The 21,828-nt window shown below is 40.4% G+C and overlaps 1 protein-coding gene across 1 annotated transcript; it reads left to right on the forward strand.

Annotated features, from left to right (window-relative positions):
• The first annotated feature begins 928 nt into the window (after positions 1-928).
• Positions 929-6,332, forward strand: kcnj2a (potassium inwardly rectifying channel subfamily J member 2a). The gene is made up of 2 exons (XM_026351960.1): positions 929-1,089; positions 3,044-6,332. Exon 2 carries the CDS (start codon positions 3,290-3,292, stop codon positions 4,571-4,573), a length of 1,284 nt encoding a protein of 427 aa, XP_026207745.1. The 5' UTR covers positions 929-1,089; positions 3,044-3,289; the 3' UTR covers positions 4,574-6,332.
• The last annotated feature ends 15,496 nt before the right edge of the window (positions 6,333-21,828 follow it).

Genomic DNA, 21,828 nt, shown 5'->3' on the forward strand with positions numbered 1-21,828 from the left:
AAAGCTTCTGTGAAAAACATGTAGCTGCGGGTTAATGTTTATCATGAATAAGTAAGCAGGAAGAATGATTTAGTCAATGGCTTTAAGACAACACGGCTACAGCCTGACCTAAAATTATAGGGCAACAGATGCATAGTCTAAACATCTGAAGCAACTTGATAGCTCAGTGGAGAAAGACAGTCATATCATAATACAGGCATGTAGGCCTTTATTGAGTGAGTCAGTCTTTCCGACAGAACACATTTTCCATACCCACATTAAAAAACTAAGATCTATAAAAACAATGGGCATTGCAAAAATGAGTGTGATGGGCAGCCGTGCAGCATGCTGTCATCAGCAGGTGGTAACAAGAAATTAATGTCGCTGCAGTGAAAAGATGAATTATTGATTTGACCTGGTTTTCAGGAAGAAGAAAATCGATATTTTTCTCATTTTGTGTCACTAGTGTTAAAGGTTGTAGCCAAACAACTTCCTTACTGTAAAACAAGCTGCCGAGTTGAACCAGATCTGGATCAACTGAATTCAATTTATTCTCATGTAAACATATTTTGAAGCTTAATTAAGTAACTCTAATACTAAACAGATGCAACTGTAGTCAGGAACATGCTTAAATTAATGCTCTTCTGATTTTAAATTGTGTTGTGTTTGTGTTTGTTATGTTTTGGACTCAGCAGGTTTATTTAACCCCTAATTGAGATTTAAGTCAACGGCCAATTAGTGTTAAATTACTCTCATGCTGAGTTCTGTTCACACATCAGTCGCGTCGGTCAAAACACACAAAATGACACAAACACTGCATAATTTCGCCCGTTTCACCGTCTGTGCCTCCTCCTGTCTCCATTGGCCCGGAGCGGAGCGGGGGCGGGTCGCGCCGGTGCGTACTATTTAAAACGCTTTGAGGGAACTCACTGCGAAGCACATTATCGAGACCGGTCCTCCAGAGACATGAGAGACGTTTAACGCTTGACTCTTGTTCGGCTGAAATAAATAACGACTGTGCAGAAACGACGCCGAGGATAGCGGAGGCCAAAACCCGACTGGATTATATTTCAACAAGCTGATTCCAACCGGTCCACAAATGAGCAACAGGTAGAGGAAACATGGGTTTGAGCCATTTCGTGTATAGATCTAGTCTATTAGGCTTTAATACAAATGAGACACATTTAATAAGACACATGTCAGAGCCGCTATCTTTTGGCAAACAGACGCTCGTATGGTATCAACTTAATTCTCCATGACGCGCCGACTTCCTGGCTTTTACGCACGACTTCTGTAGCCACAGCTGTCAAACGGCCCGCCAAAAGTTTCACTTTATCAGGAAAGATTTCGTCTCGCTTCATATTTTAAGGACTTTAAGATGAGTTCTTTTTTCTATTGATCTGTGCTGGAACTGGAAACGTGCATGTGTCTCGCTCTGAGAGGGGTGTGTGGATGATTGCATCAGAAGTCCGTTCCTTTCCCCCCAGCACCTGTTAACATTTGTCGCTGGCATGTGGAGCATTCTAAGGGCAGGACTGTCTGTCTCCCTGCACTCAGATACTGTCTAATAATGCAATTTAAAACTCAAGACTAGAAGAACAAGCCAGAATATAAATTCAGTGTATTCAGGGGGTTGTGTTCACTTTTCTGTCGGTCACTTTGAAGACCAACATTCATTTAGCTGCACATGATTTATTTTAGAAAAAGGATGACAAGCAGCCACAATGTTTACATATCAGGGATAATCTGAGGAAATATTACACATGACTTAACAATGCAGCCTCCTCCGTTTTTAGCTTCAACAGTGCACATCCATCGGTTTCTACTTGGACATGCACTGATGATATGCTAATATTTATCCGAGACTGTAACACAACTGTGCCTTTTAAGTGGTATTTGTGTAAAAACCTTACAAATTGCATCAGCCAGTTTTACTTTTTGCAGGTGTGAAACTTGAATATGACTCAATGACTCACAGCTGTGGTCACAGGACTTAAATCTGTATCTGATACCAAGACTCCTGGCTTGAAGAACTTTCTCGTTTTCACTACCAGTTTTTCTCATTTCATAACTCCCTGTGCTTTAGGCTGACCTGTATTTTGAGATAGCAGCAGGTTAATTTAGACTTTGTTGCTAGGATGATGATGTTGTAGTTGTACAAGGAGGATCCTCACAGGGCATTACTACACCAGAGACAAGAAATCTCTGAGGGCTATGTGAGAGTCAACAAGCTGTGGATCTTTTCTGCACAACCAGAGTCAATGCTTACACAAGTTTCTTTGAAATAACAGATCGACTAATAATAAACCTGTGAGACTGACAGGATGTCATTTATAACACGCTTCTAGAGTTGTTCATGTTGTAGATTACAGCTCAAACTGCTTCTTAAGGTCTAGTGTTTCTAAGATAATTCAAGTTCCTAGAAAGCAGATGCAGATTTAAATTTGTATTGAAGACAGAAATAATGCAATAAACAATCCTGCTTGAAATCTTGACCGGAGGTAGCTTTCAATTTATGTAACTTCTACTCTGTGTATTATCGGAGATGACGGTAAGAAAAATGATCTGCATATGTGAACTTTCCCAGATCCTGTCGAAACGCTGTAACGCACAGTCCAGCACGAACTGATCAGTTCAGTGCGGGGCAGCCAACAAAAACAAGTTGTCTTTGTAAATGACAACAGGACCTGAGTGTAATTACTGTGTGGACTATCTCAGTGAAAGTTAAAATGTTAGATCAGGGTTCAAAATCACTGTTTTTGTTTGTCATAGCTGGATGAAATATTGTTGGCACAGGGAGGAGCGCTCTTCTGATCCTGGGTATAACGTTTTTTGAGAGTTTTTCTCAGGCTGCACACACGTCTCTCTCGGTGATGAAGATATCGTTTTGACCAGTTACTGATTTATTTTCAACAAGTATCGACTCAAATGTGGAACCATTAAATGATTTTTCTTTTGGATGATGATGTCATTAAAAGCCTTGAACATGATATTATAAAACTTTATCTAATTTATGTGGAATTTGTTTGTCTAACAGTCGTGTTCTGTCTCTGTTTTCCTGCAGCAAATTACCTTCATGAGGTTCACTCAGCTGATGAAAGAGGAGTGACCACTTCATCCTCCTCCTTGTTGCACTCCACCCAAGGGGCCAGTGAGGCTGAAGAGGCGTTCCTTCAGCCCGCCTCATTTTGTCACCATTTCATCTGAGTTGGTCCCCCGAAGCGTTTCAAAACTGTTTCTCCAACGCTTTTTCCAGAAACTTTTTCTGTTTTCTAAAGCAGAAGCAGCCCAGCCCTCCCAGTCCGAGGTGATGGGAAGCGTGCGAGCTAGCCGCTACAGCATTGTGTCATCAGAGGAGGACGGCATGAAACTTGCCAAAATGGCAGTGCCCAACGGCTACGGCAACAGCAAGAGCAAGGTGCACACGAGACACCACCCGCAGAGCAGATTTGTAAAGAAAGACGGCCACTGCAACGTGCAGTTCGTCAATGTGAGTGAGAAAGGCCAGCGCTATTTGGCTGACATCTTCACTACGTGTGTCGACATCCGCTGGAGGTGGATGTTCATCATCTTCTGCCTCGCTTTCCTCTTGTCGTGGCTTTTCTTTGGCTGTGTCTTCTGGCTGGTTGCCATCTTCCATGGGGACTTGGAAAGCGACGGCCAGAAGTGCATCTCCAATGTCGGCAGCTTCACCGCCGCCTTTCTCTTCTCCATTGAGACTCAAACCACTATTGGTTATGGCTACAGATACGTCACAGACGAGTGCCCTGTCGCAGTCTTCATGGTGGTTTTCCAAAGCATTGTGGGCTGCATTATTGATGCCTTTATCATTGGTGCTGTCATGGCAAAGATGGCAAAGCCCAAGAAGAGGAATGAAACTTTGGTTTTCAGTCATAACGCCACAGTGGCCATGAGGGACAACAAGCTCTGCCTGATGTGGCGTGTGGGCAACTTAAGGAAGAGCCACCTGGTTGAGGCGCATGTGCGAGCGCAGCTTCTAAAATCCCGGATGACAGCAGAGGGGGAGTACATCCCGCTCGATCAGATGGACATAGATGTGGGTTTTGACAGTGGAGTCGACCGTATCTTCCTGGTCTCCCCAATCACTATAGTCCACGAGATCAACGAGGACAGCCCCTTTTACGACATGAGCAAACAGGACCTGGAGAACTCAGAGTTTGAAATTGTGGTCATCCTGGAGGGCATGGTTGAGGCCACAGCAATGACCACACAGTGCCGCAGCTCCTACGTTGCCAGTGAGATCCTCTGGGGCCACCGATTTGAGCCGGTGCTCTTTGAGGAGAAGAACTACTACAAAGTGGACTACTCCCGATTCCATAAGACATATGAGGTGCCGAGCACGCCTCTGTGCAGTGCCAGAGACCTTGCAGAGAAAAAATACATTCTCTCAAACTCCAATTCATTCTGCTACGAAAACGAGATGGCGCTGGAGAACAAAGAGGACACAGATGAGGGAAACGGGGGCAGCGTTGGGCCCGACGGCACCCAGACAGACAACATCTCAGAGACTGAACATAGCCAAGCCACGGTGCCGCTAGATTCCCGGCCTCTGAGACGAGAGTCCGAAATATGACTGTTCAGACCTCAAACCTCACTTAAGAGGTTTTTTAGAATCACCTCTCTGCTCCAAAAAGGCACAACAAGCCGAGCTTGGCCTTGGGTAGAGGACAAGCCGAATGGTACTGCTGTGGAAAAGCGGCAACATTTAGAACTTTGTATGTGAAGTTGAACTTTGACTACATACAGTATGACAAAACACAGCACTATGAACTATGTGCATATTGCAGGATGAATTCTCCATAAAGTCCCCATGAATGTGTGCTCAGTGTCTGGTGAGTGCAAGATAGAGAAAGAAGTTTGTTGAGATGACTTGAAAAATTGCAGGCATGTTTCAGTTTTTCTCTTCAGCAAGAACAAGATGCTTTCAGAAAGGTGGATTTGATATTTTTATAGAATACGTTCAAGTGCTGCTAGAAAAACGTAGTTTAAAAGCCCTTAGAGATTATTTCATTTTGACTTTGTGCATGTCTGAAACAGAAGGTACAAGAGTATTTGTTCATGAGCTGGCCTCATAGTAGACATCATGATAGTCTAAATCAACTGATCCAAAAGCTTTCTGTGTGCTTTTGGGAGAGGTTGAACTTTAGGAATTTCCTCTGACTTGAACACTGAATTTACGATCTTCTGCTTCATGCTTTGGTGTAAAGATTTTAAGGTTTTATGGGTAAAATATACAGTAAGGTGGTTACTGATCTGATACTGTTCTTTGCTGGTCAGACTGATAGAAACATGTCTGTGCATGTGAAGGCAAAGAGAATGGTAGTATTAACGACATCAAACTGACAAGTTATTAATTTAAACTGAGACTGGGGTAATATGAGAATCTGAATGTTCTTAAAAGTGCTGCTATGATGTTGCTTCTTCTTCTTTTTTTTTTTTTTTTGATAAAAAATGCCAAAGAGTATTATTTTCATAGTCGTGGTTCTTGAAAACAACACCTAATTAGATTTGGTACAGAGGTGTAGAACATTTATGGAGCTTTGATAAGATTTGTTTTTCAAGAATGGGTGTACAGTTTTGTTTTGTTTTTTACGTATCTTGAGCCACCTCATCAAGCCTTATTCTGCAAAGTCACGAATAGGGAAAATGAAGAAAGTAACACGATAAATAACCTTAAGTGGCGAAGGCTTTACTGGAGAGGACAAACAAGAATCGCACGTCCTGTGGTGTTTGCTGAAGTTGAAGACATGCTCCATCAGCAGCACTGTAATGTTTTGAAGGCTTTTTCCCAACGCAAACCAAGATTTTTCAAACCAAATGTGCTTTAGAAGGTTTTAAAATGTGAGGTTGCACGTGATAAAATAACTCGTTTGCAAAGAAAACTACATCTACTTGCTAATGTCTGACTCTGACACAGTGTTACGACGGGAGATTGAACTAAGTCTCCAAGTACAACATTCTCAAAGCCACTTTTGCTTTTTTGCTGCATGCAGACTACAGATCAGCCTAGTTCAATATCAACACTACTTGACTTTTCATTCTCTGCTTTGTTTTACTTGAGAATGTAAGAATTAGAAAAAGCGTAGTTCAAAGCCAAATGTACTGTAACCCCGGCATATGAAGGTGTACGGCGTTAATACAAATTTATATCCTGCAGTGACAGAAGCCATAAGGCTCCATAGATCCTACATGTGTAAATACCTCCCTCCCTGTTGCAGTTATTTTCTATCAGTCTTCCAAATGTACTGCAAACCATGGAATGTACAGATTTTTGTATTAATATTATTATTATTGTACTATATATTATATTGTTCTTTTTCAATAAAATGTCAGTGGACAATCAGAATGATGCTGTGTCACTTGTCTTCATGAGCTGATAACACACTTTTACAGGTTTTAGGATAACACAGACAAAAGCTATTTTATTTCAGAAACATGATGAAAATGATTGAGCCTAGGAGAAAAAGACTATTTTACTAAACTATGGAAAGTTTTACTTTTTTATTTTGAGGTACTTCACTGCCCTGCATTCCTCTTGTGATACTTGATACTTCACTCCACTTCATTTGAGAGGGAAATCTTGTACCTGCTTCATTTATTTAACAGCTCTATTCACCAGTTACCACTGGTTAAAGATGCACTTTTTATTTAACTGCACAGGTACCGGTGCTTTGAACTTTTAATACTAGTATCCAATCATTTTTACACTTATATTTGACAGGTCTCAAACAATGTACCAAACCTTTAATTGAGTAATAACAGAAATACTCAGTTATGTTTGTCCTACAGTGGTAAAGTGTACTGCCAAGAACTGTATCTCACTATCGGTAGTTTCAACACATTTACTCACTTGTAGATAAGGTAGGAAAATGAATCACAGTAACAAAGAAAAACACAAAAAGTGCTGTATCTATGTTCAATACTACATTATAACAGTATTAATAAAGAGCCAGCAGCAGCACAGAGCCGTGACACTAACCAGCCGCCTCGTCCTGCATCTTCACTGGCGCGGGAGGGATTAAGACGTTCTCTTTTCTTGAGCTCCTGACATAAATTCTGCTCATCCATCTCTCATCCTGTCTTCCAATCTTCTCTGATCTGCATCTCTGGTCTTTATAATTTCTCAGGTTTGAATCCACTCACAGTGTAGAAATACACACACACACACACATCTACGAGTGCGATTTGTAAACTAGACTAAAATCTAGCTGCATTATCAGTCTGAACGCTGCTGAGGAGCCTTAAATAAACAACTGTGCTGTAGTGACAAACTCACCACATCTAAAGACAAGCCTCCAGACCAAATTTTCCACTGGTAGCACTGGTTCCCTTCACTGAACATCTTAAAAGTACCACAAAATGTGGCTGTAACACTTAACATACAATGAAAAACATCCAGTTTGCCTGTTTTACTGATAACTAGATCATTTAAAGCAATAACAATGTGCTGCTTTGTTTTAGGGAAGTTCTGCTTTTCTTCCAAGAGCTCATGTATGAATAAAAGTATTTGGTTAAAAGGTTTTAGTCATTAGTTGGTTGCCGTTTGGTCAGTAAATGCAGCACCACAAAACTGCACTGTACATTTAAACCCCATGATCGACATACGCTGATAGATACACAGCAAACAGTTTATTTTACCTATTTTAAAAACAAAATAAATATTTTTGTAAATTTGTGTTCAGCACACGTCTTGATCACAGTTGACCCCGTGTCTTCAAGGCTACATATTAATATATTTAATTTAACAGTCTCTATGCTCTGCCAGCCTGAAGGTGTGGTTTGGGAATGTGGATACTATATTTTAAGATACTACACTATGTGATAAATGCTTACCATCAACTTTCACTTTAGTTTGTTGGTAGCAACCAGCGATTTGCACCAGGACCTTAAATTATACCTTTACTGCTCATTTATTGTTTAACCTTTTCTTTTTCATGTAGCTTTTATTGCATGCACAGTACCTGAGCCCTCTACCTTGCTACTCTCCGCCAGCTCCAACACAGGAGACGATGCACCACAGACATGTTCAGATCCGCCTCTTGAAGTACGGACATCCTAGAAAGACAGAAGCCAAGTCATTTTTCATATCTGCGGGCTCTTGGTGAATTTTCACTGCACTGTGCTCATTTGCTTTTAAATGTTTCACATGATCAACAGCAATGATGCCAAAACAATATCTGCAAGCCGCACCAACATGTAGTTGTCTCCAAATACACCACCCGTCAGCACGTGGATTTAAACTAAGCATATAAGTAAGAGCCTCCCATTGGATAATTACTGCATGGATGATTATGTTTCAGCTGGAAACGAGTTATTTAACCTTAACTGAAGCAGTGAGTAGCTTCTCATTACTTAAACAACTATGTCAAAAGATGTTAATCTGCTTCAAAAGAGTCAAAATATTGACATGAACCAATCAAAGAAAACAAAAGGAGATTGATGAAACTACTAAAACTGGGTTAAGAACTGTCCAACGCATTATTAAAAACTGGGGGGGATAGTGAAGAATAATCATTTTTGAGGAAGAAAAGTGGTCGGGAAATAATCTTGAACGATGAAGCGATGCCACGGTGCATGCTGCAATCAAAGCTAAAGGCAACAAAATATTAGTGACATTTTTTTTGGGACGAGCCGTGTATAATCACAAAATGTGACTAAATGGTTGCCCTGTGAAGCCCTGACTGAATGGCCTTTATACCTTATAGTTTGGATGTTGCTGCACATTTATTATTTTGGTTCGCTCTCTTGGACGTTGAGCATTTAGCAGCTAAAGAACAAACATGTTACTCAGGAAGTGGTGGAGATCAAAAACTGAGCTCAAAGAGAGACAATACAGAGCTGTGAGTTTGTGAGCTTGCTTCTGACTTCCTCTGTTCTAACCTGACAAAAATAACTCAACTGCTGCTACTGATACTGTACTAATGGAAATAACACATCTATCGAAGAATTACAGATCCGTGGGAGAGAGAAAACTAAACGTATCATAGATTAAGGAATCTGTGCGCACACACACAGCATGACTTAATTCATGTTCTCAATTTATTCTCCCCCTCTTCAGACAGAACAGCTGAACATCAGGCTTTTATACACTTTACATCTTGAGATCCAGTACATCTAGTAGAACATTACTTAGAGCAGTTTTTTTGTTGGCAGAGGTGCACAGAGACCTCGTCCAGATTTATAGTTCCTTTTTTTCCTGGAAGGTTTTCACCTCTCAAATCAAAACCAACTTCCATTTGTTGATCACTAACTGTATTCACAACGAACAATATGCAGGATTTTATTCTCATTTCAGATCAGTTCTTAGAAAGCAGGCAAAGAGTGGACTTTTTTTTCTCATGTCATATTTGCCTTCTCTTCCAAAGCTCTGCCTCTTCTCTTCAACTGCACAGACGTCAACCCAACTCAATGGAAAATTCCTTGGTTTACCGTTAAGGAAGACTGACACTAATGTCAACTTGTGGAGTCAGAATTCCAGTCAGAGTCCGAGCTTTGAACGTGATGCTGCGTGTTTCATTCATCTGACATAAAGCAGTTACAGTATCGGATCCATCTCGATCATTTTGAGAAGGGAAGAGAGAAAATGAGTCAGATGTTTCAGTTGCTTATTATAATCAGGATGTGTGCTTCATATTTCCTCTGAGAAACATAATTGTAAAATCATGTTTCATTCTTTGAACCACAGCAGACAAATAGAGTACAGGATAAAACAGAAACTATCAAGTCAAGCACGTGGAAAATAGAAATACAATAAGGTGACATGAAAAAAAATCCAACATATTTATTTTCTGGTAAACAAAAGTACAGAAGGTGGCACCAGTTTGTTCCAGAAGGGCGACACTGGTGGGAAAGTAAGGAGTTACTTTCCGGTCACACCATTTAACATTGCATTTATTTATTGAATTATTAATTTTAAGTTGTGACCAGGAAAGGCACGTTGAGGTTACTTCCTGTCCGAAAGGAAGAATAGTGCCACATTGTTAAGCGCTGTGCAGTGCAGCAGGGTTTCAGCTCTTACTGCTGTAGGTTAAGTCTCTATTGTGCAGCTTTGCTCACTCCCTGTTTATGAAGACAATAATGCTGTGTACCAGCGGAGTAAACTTCCAAAGGTAAATGTTAGGCCAACTTCCATTATTTCTGTGTAAACCCCTGAGATATCAAATATCCAAACAGTTTACTTTTTATCACTATTTATTTGTGTTTAATACGACGCGCTGCACAGCTGATTGAGCCTTGTTTGGACTCTCAGAGCTACAACAACAATAATGCAGAAGTAAAAAGCTTGGACCTGCAACACAAACATAATCTGTGCTCCTGAACTATAACCGGAACCGCTGGCTTTCATCGAAGCTTCTGGGAACCTGACGTTCAAACAGACTCAGCTCTCGTTCCAGACCTGTGATCCTCAGCGTGTTTTGTCTGTAGCTGAAGCCAAGTCTTCCTGCTTCACACGGACCCCTGCTTAGCCAGACGCAACCATCGTCACAGAAGGTGGATGACTCGAATCAGCTTGGACGCATCGGCATCAAACTCATTAAGGTGCAAGTTAAGAGTTATACCACCAAGAGGAAATTCTGACCTCCTGTTGAAATGTCATAATGCTCATTCAATGCCCCGTCCCACATGGGTTTGAAATAACTCCTCTCCTTCTGTGCAATGCTTCCCACAAAAATAGCAGTGAGAGGTGAAGCACTAACAATGGGAACACTGATACAATCAGGTGTAATCTGGGAACAAAGAAAGTCAAAGAGTGCAAAAAAAAAGAACAGTTATGCTAAGGAAAAAACTGCTGGAGGAGGAGTTAGAGCTGTTTGACGTTCACATTACAAATGCAAATGACCCAAATCTGATTTATTATGTCGCCAACTCGACTTGTATTTGATTTTTTAATGTTACAAAATTCAGGTTTCTTCTTTTTCTAAAGGTTTCTTTGGCTTTTTAGCCTTTGTTTGACAGACTTTTATGAAGAAACATCTGTTCAAGCCAGACTGGAAGGAACATATCGTAACCAAGCGGTTTGAGGAAATTGGGTAATTTAGACTGCGACACATATGGTGACGCAGTGTTTGTTTTTGGATGCACTATTGTACATGCATGTTTCAGTTAAATCTGCACATGCTGAATGTGAAACAACCACAATTACTGCTGCTACTGCTACTACTACTACCACCAAAAATAATAACAATTATAATATTATTAATGTTGGGTGAATCCCAGCCATGCAGGGCTGGAATTTTCCATGGAGACGACCATCCAGCTGCTGCCTCTCGCTGGAGCTTCACTTTGAAGCTCTGCCAGCTGCAGTTGACCCATCTTTGATGCATCGCCAAACGCTGTCACCTTCATTGACACGTCCTCTGTCAGACAGAATGGAAGGGTTTTGTCCTGAACCACTGCTTCTCATTGCTGAAATGTTTAGTAGCAGAGTGGGTCCTCCTGCCTGGGTCCCGAGTACCTGGCATACTGCAGAGGTCTACTCGCATCGGTGGCATTGTTTGGCACGATCCAGAGCAGTGTGGTCGACAGATCTGTGCTTTGACACATCCCTGGTTTATGTTGTCAACACATGAGCTTACTGAGGGTGGACAGAGTCATTGTACTGAAAGGATTTCAATTTGTGGGTATTATTTGAACACTGCTGATTTCTTTTCCAATGCAAGCATGTAAATCCACACACACACACACACACACACACACATGCACACACACAGCTGAGTGAGCATGGGTGGTAAAATGCAACTTCAACATCTGTATGGTTTAGACAGAGGGTTAGTAAACAATATGTTGCTATTATGTCACATCCTGAACAATTCAACAGGCGTGCTAAAACTTTCTTCCTCGTGTGCTTTCCTCTTTGAAGGCAGAATAAGATCTTACTGTGCTGCTGACCAGATGAATCATATCCCCAGAAGTGGTGTCTCCATTTCCTGCATCTGCTCACTGGCAGCTACCTCTCACACAACCTGGAATATTTCACACTTTATATTTCACACAGGCAGCAAAACAGATACAACAATCTGAGGAAATCAATTAGCTCCTGCTCTTCCGCAGGATTTGCAGCATCTTATGTGCATGGAAATACATTCTTAGACTACAAACAGGGCAACAAACTCAAGTGGAAGAAAAGACCAATCTGATGTTAGTTCACTTTGGACAATACAATGTTAAAAACAGCTAATTAAAGAGTTCCTTTCAAAGATTATTTAGTGGTGCATGAGCTTACCAAAAGGATTTTATTGAAAACCATTTTGCATGTGCATACTTCTGTGTTTTTTTTGTTTTTTTTTTTATGATTTCCAACCAAATGAAGGAGTGAGTGTAAAAAAAGCCATTATCCTTTAGTTTCATCTGGGTGAAGAATGCAGCATAACGGACCCAGTGGACCCACAAAGGTTTCCGAGTCAAAGCATCCCAGTTTGTTCAACGAATTCCAGTTCTGATCCTCCTATTATCCCCTTATCAAATGCCCACTAGAATGTCAGGTTGGCAAAAAAAGCTAAAGAATGTGAGTGATGCGAGAGGCACCGTCATGTAGCTGCATAACAGCAGAGTCATTTGGTCTTTTGTAGCCGACCATGACAGGGTCACAGAGCCTCAGAGAGGGCGCCAGTATGGGTTAACATGACATCTAGAGCTCTTCTGCCTCACCCCACTAATTACACAACACACACAAACTGTAACAGCCAATTAGAACGTGTTCCCGTCACCGTTATCATTACAAGACCGAATTGTTTTGTTAATTCAATATGGCCTCACTTGTTCTTTTTATAGAACATGACACCGCAAACTGCAGCGACCCTTCAACAAATCAAATCAGAGAACAGACTTTCCCCTCACAGGTCTGCTCAAGGAAGAGAGCAGACCACACCAATCACGTGCAGGAACTGACAGTAATGCATACAGGATAACATGATTAGGATAGCATGCGGGATGTGTTTTCAGATTTCAAATGCAGACTGTAAAACATGCTCATTTTTTAAGAATACTGAATATTGCAACAGGAGTAATGCAACAAGGGGAAGCAGCCGCACCGAATTGACAGACAAAGAGAACCGGCTGTGCACAAACAACTAGGCACACCTTCTGTATCATGAAATCAGATCTGGTTTCCATTGTTATTAAGTTGTTAAGTTACTCGATCATCATAGAACTGGGGTTGGGTTACACTGTAATTAGATACACTACACCACCAAGTGTTGGGTGTAATATTAAACCACACTTACAGCTACCACAGTAACAACAGGTGTCATCAAACCAACAAGAAGTGGAATCATGAGGATTAAAACTTTAATCAAGTTATAACTAAGAGAAGAATCTACATTTTTTCCAGTTCTGCTAACGGCTAAAATTACAAGTATCTGAAAATGAATTATTCTGCAGCTCATGTGCAGAAAGTTAATCAATTATTTTATTATTGTAATAATTAAAATAAGTTAAATAAGTTTTTGCTTCAACAAAAATTGATTTATATTTGTCTCAGCGACGGACAGAAAAACAGCAACAACATGATACAGTGGCAAGAAAAAGTATGAGTTTCATAGTTTAAAATCTGATCTAATCTTCATCTAATGTACTAACATTGAGTATTAACAAATATAATGTGCTTAAAATAATAACAAAAAAATCTAGTTTGAACTAGTACTTTAAGGTTTTTATGATTGTTCTCAATAAAGACATGAAAGATGATCATTTCTTTCGTGTCATTTTATTTTTCTATTTGTTAAGACTTTTGACTTAGATTAGGTTCAGATCACGTTTGATGAGAAATTATAATTAATTGTTAAATTCTACTGCTACAAAAACTCAAAGACAAATGGAAAAAACTTCCAAACACAATAAAAATAAAAGAATAATCATTCATTCAGTTCGTTACAACTGCATCTTCAAGGATTTAATAACGAGAGCCTCCTACAGTGTATCTCAGATCACTGGATGACGTGCGAAAAGGGCTTGCTTGTATGTGTCCATTGCTCCTCCTAAATTTGGACATAGTCTGAATCCCGTGTGGCAACTGCTGAGCATCTAAATCATATTATGTAATGTTTGATGGGTGGAGATTTACTGAAGTGTGGCATTGGCACAGACACAGCTCGTCATAACTGCACTGCCTGTGGTTCCCAGTGGAACGTATTGGTTGATCATATTTGGACTGATGACATCCAACACGAGCACCGACAGCGTACAACATGCTGCTTTACCCATGAAGGCTTAATTCTTAATATTCCAATGTCAGTACATCACCCTGGTGCAGACTGGGCCCATTGTGGAGTTATAGATGTTGGGTGTTGACTAAAATGTCAACATGCCAGAATCCTGGACAAAGTGAAACTGTTGAAAATGATTCCAGTTTCTTGGTTTCTGAACTTAGAAGAGTTGTTGATGCTGGAAATTATTATAAAATGCTGTCTAATGAGTTTGGACTCCATCACTCAACTGTCAGTCAGATGACATACAGACTCATTCAGCAGCATTATTACCATCCCGAGCAGTCAATCAACAAAAAACACACCAAGAGCAGGTGTGTAGTAGTCCAGGTCGGCAAGAACCACAGAGAAATGCTAGGAAACCAAGTACCTCTCTTGCAATGGCTGATATCAATGTTATGATATCAAAGTAGAACACTGAACAACAGTGGTGTTCACGGCTACAGTTTTAGGGCAGAAGCCACTAATTTCCAACATTTTTCTCAAGGACATGTAGATAAGCCAGGCTACTTTTTGGCTTAAATGAGAAGCACCAGGACTGCTCGCCATGATTATCATGATTATCATGGAGCAATGACTTCTGAGTTGTACAAAACTATTCTACAGGAAAATGTGAAGGTATCCAACTGTGAACTGAAGCTCAACAAAAAGCTGATCATGCAGAAAGACAACAACCCTAAACACACCAGTCATTCTACCAAAGAATGGTTGAAGCAGAAGAAACTGAATGTTTTGGAATGGCTGAGTCAAACTTGGGTATTCCAAACCTTAATCCTATAGAAATGCTGTGGAAGAACATGAAGCAGGGAAAAAAGCAAAACATTGTTTAATTTGAAGCTTTTCTATAGGAGGAAAGGGATAAAAGTGATGTAAAAGTGTTCACGTCAGTAAATGAAAGCTTGGGTTAAAATCTAATGATGTTTTAGGTTGTACTGTATTTTTATGTCATATTTATGCAGTAGAAAATGTTCTATAGGGTTCATGAACTTGTACGACTGGGTGAGCATTTGCCTGGGGACACGTTTCTGAAAGATTAATTAAAAACAAGCCTTACTGTAACAACACATTCAGGGTACATTTACAGCAGGCGCACAAAGTCAACAATTAGCACTGAAATGGTAACTGCAGAGCTCCACGTACAGTGTCATTCATTTTCATTTTGTCAGGATGGCTCATGGCTTTGTTAGCATGGTGATTTTATCGCACAGGATGCAAGATACACAAAGACATTGTCAATGATTAAATGGACACCACAGAAGCTCTGGATAAGGCTGCATTGCTCTGAGTGCCAGAGATCTGCAGACAAACAGAGAGAGGGATTACCTATTCAGAGTGAGGGAGGAGTGCACAGAGAGGGAGGTTATTCACTGGTCAGTGTGGTTAATCAGGGGACTGGGGCAGAGAAGAGAAAACAACAGCTGTGAACAGGATGGGACTGTTTTAGAGACAGAGTCTTACACTGGCAGAAGTCTGGCAAGCACTTCACTTCTCTCACCTTTTCTGAGAGCACCCGCTTCCTGGATACATTACTACAAGTTCTGCCTGACCTCCAAACATGATATTTAGGACGAACGACCACTACAAAGTGTTGAAATCATGCTTTAAATGGCGACTTCACCCATATTACTGAAAGACAACTGCAACTGCTTAGTTTTGATTTTGTGAGCAGGGGTTTTCTGATATTAGTCTCTAAATCAATCATTATCAATATAAGTTGGCAACTTTGACAAAATAAAAAAAAAAAACCCTATTAATGTCAAAGTAAAAACAGTTTTCTAGAAAGTAATGTCAATTAAATAAAGATATATAAGGTGAAATCAATGTTTGCATTAATATTCACCCCTTTCAGGTCAGTATTTAGTAGATGCACCTTTGGCAGCAATCATAGCATGGAGTCTGTGTGGACAGGTCTTAATTAGACTTGCACATCTGGACACTGGAATTTTTTGTCATTCTTCTTTGAAAAACTGCTCAAGCTCTGTCAGGTTTCATGGGGATCGGGTGTGAACAGCCCTTTTCAAGTCCATCCACAAATTCTCTATTGGATTGAGGTCTGAACTTTGACTCAGCCACCCCAGAACATTCACCTTGTTGTCAGTAACCCATTTCTGTGTAGCTTTCGCTGTATGCTTCGGGTCATTGTCTTGCTGGAAAACAAATCTTCTTCCAAGCCATAGTCTTGCTGACTAAATAAGATTGTTCTCCAAGATTGTCCAATATTTTGCCGCATTCATCTTACCCTCTACCTTAACAAGCCTTCCAGGGCCAGCTGCCAAGAAGCATCCCCACAGCATGATGCTCCCACCACCGTGTTTCACAGTGGGGATGGTGTGTTTGTGTGATGTGCAGTGTTTGGTGTGCGCCAAACATAGAATCTTGTCTGATGGCCAAAAAGCACCATTTTAGTCTCATCAGACCAAAGAACCCTCTTCCACTGGACCATGGAGTCTCTCACATGACTATTGTTGAACTCAAGTCATAATTTAATATGGGTTTTCTTCAACGGTGTCTTTCTCCTTGTCTGTCCCATAAAGCTTTGACTGGTGAAAAAACCAGGCAACAGTTGTTCTATGTAATGTCTGTTTTATCACAGTTGCTGAAGCTTGTAACTCCCTCTGACTAGTCATCGGTGTGTTGGCGGTCTTTCTCACTAGTCTCCTTCTTGCACGATCACTCAGTTTGTGTGGATGGCCTGTTCTAGGAAGATTCCTATTATTTCTTGAAGATGGATTTAACTGAACTGCGTGAGATTTTTTGTATCCATCCCCTGACTTATGCTTTTCAGTGACCTGTTCTCTGAGTTGCTGGGAGTGTTCTTTTTGTCTTTGTGCTGTGATGGTAGCCAGAATAACCATTCTGGACCTTCCAGACAAGTGTCTTTATACTGCTACTACTCACTTGAGACACATTCACAGCACTCAGGTGATCCCCATTTCACCAAGTGTGGGACTACTAGCACCAAATATCTGGACCTCTGTTGGATGAGGTCATTCATTTTAAAGGGGGTGAACATTACACACTGATTTCACCTTACATATTTTTTTATTTAATTGACATTACATATTGACCATGATCGATTTATAATGTTAATAAAAGGATAGAGCATCCAAGGGGGTGAATACCTTTTATAGGTACTGTATATAAAGAGAAGGAGTCACTATTTTACCAGCCTGCATAATTTGATGCTACCTCAGTAGTATGTATTCATGGTAAAGAAATTAATGTTCCTCAGGGAAAATCTACCTGGGAAGATCAGGTTTCTCTAATCCCCTACCTCAATGACAGGGATCAGGTTTCAGGTTTACATAGCAAAAACATATTAGTTTTGAAATCAGCTATTGGAGAAAGCCATTATGTAAGGTAGTAATTTAAGTGCACATAAACATGTTACCAGACATTCAGCATTAACAGAGAATTTTAAGGGGTAAGATCCATCAAAACCGTGGCACATTAAACTAAAATGGTCTAGTCAAAGACCTTCTTCGGGAGCAAAGATAGAAATGTGTTTTAGCTCTTTTAGCTGGCACTGTCCACTGACGTTCATACTGTTTAAACAATCAAAACGAAAATCAAAAAACAAAATGTGTCACATATTTTGTTAAATCATCTTGGGAGCTCGGCATCACACATTGTACCTCTGTCTGCTCAGGACAACATAATGCATTTTGTTCTTTATCTCTGGTGTGCACCAGAGATGTGACATCCCCCAACTGTGCCTAGTTGTTGCTATGGTACACGGAGCCTGGAGTGGGAGGACGCTAACAACCAACCACGTCAGCTCTGTGTCCACACTCCCCTGAGACACCCAGATGAAGAAGGAACAGGTAGCAGACAAGTACATGAGTTAAGAGGGAACAGAATAAAAGAATTAATCAGTCAATAATACACAGCTTGGTTCATGATATTCCTGTCTGGTTGATCCAAGAATGCCCATTGCGTCTGAAGGCTATAGTTTGACTTGATGACTGGCGAACACTGTGTATCTTTAATTTAGCTCCCACAAGAAGTAAATATGCAGCATAATTCTCATTCAAAACGTAGTCAGAGAGGAGTTAGAAGAAAGGACTTGGAAATAAAAGAAGGTCTTGGTGAGAAGACTAAAAGTCTGTAAGTTAGGGAAAACTTTACTTCTGTAAATTTGGAAAGTTGGCTTCACTGCTGTGCCAAAACTGACCCAAAGGCACAAAAGATTATTTCAACAGAATTATGCTTTAAAAACTACTGATAAACCTCAAAAGAACTCAATTCTTTTACCACAGGGCCTACATACAACTTTCAGGGATCTATTTTGTCCCAGTCTCCTTATTTTTTTGGATGTCACTCTCTGATTCCCTGAATCACTCACTTCACTCTACTCAAGAACAAAAAATAAAACCCTACATGAATCCCTGTGTCCTTGTGTGACATCTTTTCACATCAGAAAAATGCTCATTCATAGTACATTAGGCAGCATAGAGGACTCTCTGAGCTGCTCTGGGGCACAGCACCATCAACTGTCTTATTAATAGCTAAATGGTGCACAGGCAGAGTGGAGCACTGGTCCTGAGCTGAGGGGTCAGACTCTCTTCAATCAGAGGCTTAATTTAGACTTGACACCAAGGCAACCAACAAACAACCTTCATTCTCTAGGTCACCATTATAGACAAATCTCTTTAGATAATAGCTATTCACTATAATCTCTGCCCCAATTACAGCAGGAAATTGGACAGTGAATAACGAGCCGGAAAAGTAGGCATGTTGGAGTTGAGCAATACAATCAATTATAAAGGTAGAAAAGTTCAACATTAAGAAAATCAGAAACTTTGACAAATGGTTTATATGGAACTCGCATCTCATATCACAAATGCAGTGATAAGACAAAGATAACTAGTGCTACATAACCTTTCCTCAATAGAGTCTTTCCCAGTCAACTCTGAGTGTGGAAAAGCATACATCACTATCCACATTAGATGATACCAATTAGATGATACCAACATTTACGACTACAGAGCCATAAATTACAGCCACTTTTTGGAACGCTTTTTCTTAAAGACTTATATTAAAAATATTTTAATTGTAACTTGCTCGCTGGGCTGTACTGTAACTGTTTTACTTCCAACCAGGGACTTAAACCTCAATTAAACAAGTGATATAAAATGTTGAGTAGACAATTACCAAGTAGGTTTCATATAATCCTTGACATTTTATTGTTCCAGGCGAGAAGGGTCAGGATGTTAGTATGTCACTGAGGTGATTACAAATCACCTTTACAGCAGTGTTTCTTGTAAAGTGAACTGCTGAATTTGACCGAAAATGTCCCACCACCTGCTGTTTGTTAAAAAGTCCTTAAATTAAACCGTTGGAGGCAGTTTGAACTAGAAACTTTATTCACGCCCTGTCACAATTCCCTAGTGGATGTTAGGACTAATTTCAGGTGCCCTGCTGTCCCCCAGATCACATGGCCTGTGCACACGATGATGATGAGGAAAAACCTGCTGTTAGGTGTCCATGTACACCTCCGCTAAGGAGCTCACAATAACAGGCCGGGGGTGATTAATGCTGACAAGCCCTGGCTTTTTATGGATGCTAATGGTGTTGTGTGTATGTGTGTGTGTCTGCGTGTGCGTTTGCGGCGGTCACCTGTCCTGATGCCCCTGCTGTTGCTCCTGCCTGGGTTCTTAGTCATAGGCTCGCTGTTCTGCAGCTCTCGCCTCTCCATAGCAACCAGGGGTGTGTGGAGTCAGGTAAACACATGTTAGACATTTGTGAGTGCGTTGTTAAGATAATTTACTGATGGTTAGATTTTAACCACATTATCTTTGCTTTGCTATATTTTTCCAGAGTGATTGATTCACTCTTACATATGGCTTCACTAAAAATGGGTTGTTGGACTAGAAATGACGTTACAGTATCTGTTAATGCATTTTTCAGTGTCACTGTGAAGATTTCACTCGTTTCATTCCCTCTTTTCATCTATGCTACTGGATTTGAATCCAGTGCATCTTGGATTTAAACGCTTCACATCAGTAAGAAATTCTTGGTTAAATGTTATCTCCCTCGACACCAGCGTGTCATGGGAGATGACAGGTCCCTGAAGTCACACCAGGTCTTCTTCAGTGTAAGAAACTAGGGAATCCTTTGAAGGCCTTGGGGCCCTCAGAGTGGGAGGACCATCCATGTCACAAAGGTATGAGCTAAAGTAAACAACCTGGTCTAAAGTACACTTAAGAGGAGGCTCATGAGATTCAAACACATGTAGTGTATTTATGGATGAAATGAGTTTATGGCATTTGATTCCCACCATCTCTAATTTACAAGAATTCTATAAAAACACTGCTGCGACTTCAAGGTATCAGAGAGCCTGCTAATCAGACTGAATTGCTGTTGATCTTCACTTGTTTATTCAACAAATGTGTTTATATTAGCTGATTTATTGTTGGGTTACAGGGTTACCTTGTTGTGTCTCATCCTAAGAGCTAATAACAAGTAACCATCTGTCCTACTGACATCATTTTTAGTCATTGAAGCCATGTTTCCTTATAACAGCCAGGGTTTTAATCAGGCCTGGTAAACATTATCACGTTATAATTTAGGAACAAAGGATTGATGCTAGTGGTATTAATAAAGATGTCAGCAGGTGCTAAGTCCTGCTGGAAAATATAATCTGCATCTCTACAAAGTTTGTTGGTGGATAGAAGCATGAAAAGCTCTAAATTCTCCTGGTAGATGACTGCTCTGACTTTGTATTGATGAAGCTCTACCAAATTTTTGAACCTTTTCAGCTCACTAACTGACCCATATCTTGTTTCTTTAGCAGCTTCTCTTTAGTTTTTGCAATGTCCAGTTCATTGTATGTATCCAAGTAGTAAGAAATGAACAGCAACTGCTAACACCAGTCCAAAAGTAAGAATTATTCATTGAGTGTAAGGTTAAAGCCAGTCAAATTAAAAAATAATCAAATTTTATCTCAAGACTATCAATCAAAACGATGCAATTAGAAGAGGAAGGACGGCACAGAGCTTTGTTTCCACATCTAATCAGGTTGGCAGGTATTAGGACAGGCCTGAGATGCATCCTGAGATAAGAGAGGGGGAAAAAGAGGAAGCTATTATATGTTATTATGTTATATCACGAGAGCTTCATTTCTTCACACACACTTTTCGGGAGAGTCACTGCTTCGTATGGTCCCAGATTACACAATCTGGGATATGGAGTTTCCCATAACTTAAGGAGTTGACACATCAACAAAAAGTATCAAGACCACTGAGGGTTGTAGAAATAGAAAATACTTGGATACTACCAACACAAACATCGACTTGGACTCAAGGATGAACTGGTTAAAAAGAGTCTAAATGGACATTGATCACATTTAGAATTCATCTTCAATCACAGTGATATTTGATTCAACTAAAAAGTGCTGAATTAATAAGGTGGCAGGCTGATGATCTAATAAGGAGACTCGTCACAGTTCCTTTGCTGTCAGGCAGCTATTTTGGCACGTTTGTGGCAATAATCCACCAGGACTCTACCAGCCAGTCTTTCTTTTGTGCAGTCTGACATGGATTTGTTGTACTTTTCCATTTGTTCCAGTGATCAGTGGGTAACCTGGGATACACACTTCAAACCCACATGAGATCTGCTCGAG

Source organism: Anabas testudineus, chromosome 19, assembly GCF_900324465.2.
Source record: "Anabas testudineus chromosome 19, fAnaTes1.2, whole genome shotgun sequence".
In the NCBI taxonomy this organism is placed as follows: domain Eukaryota; kingdom Metazoa; phylum Chordata; class Actinopteri; order Anabantiformes; family Anabantidae; genus Anabas; species Anabas testudineus.

What these genes read in the sequence shown, in the direction of transcription:
- kcnj2a (XM_026351960.1), top strand. Translation starts at nt 3,290, where the DNA reads ATGGGAAGCGTGCGAGCTAGCCGCTACAGCATTGTGTCATCAGAGGAG.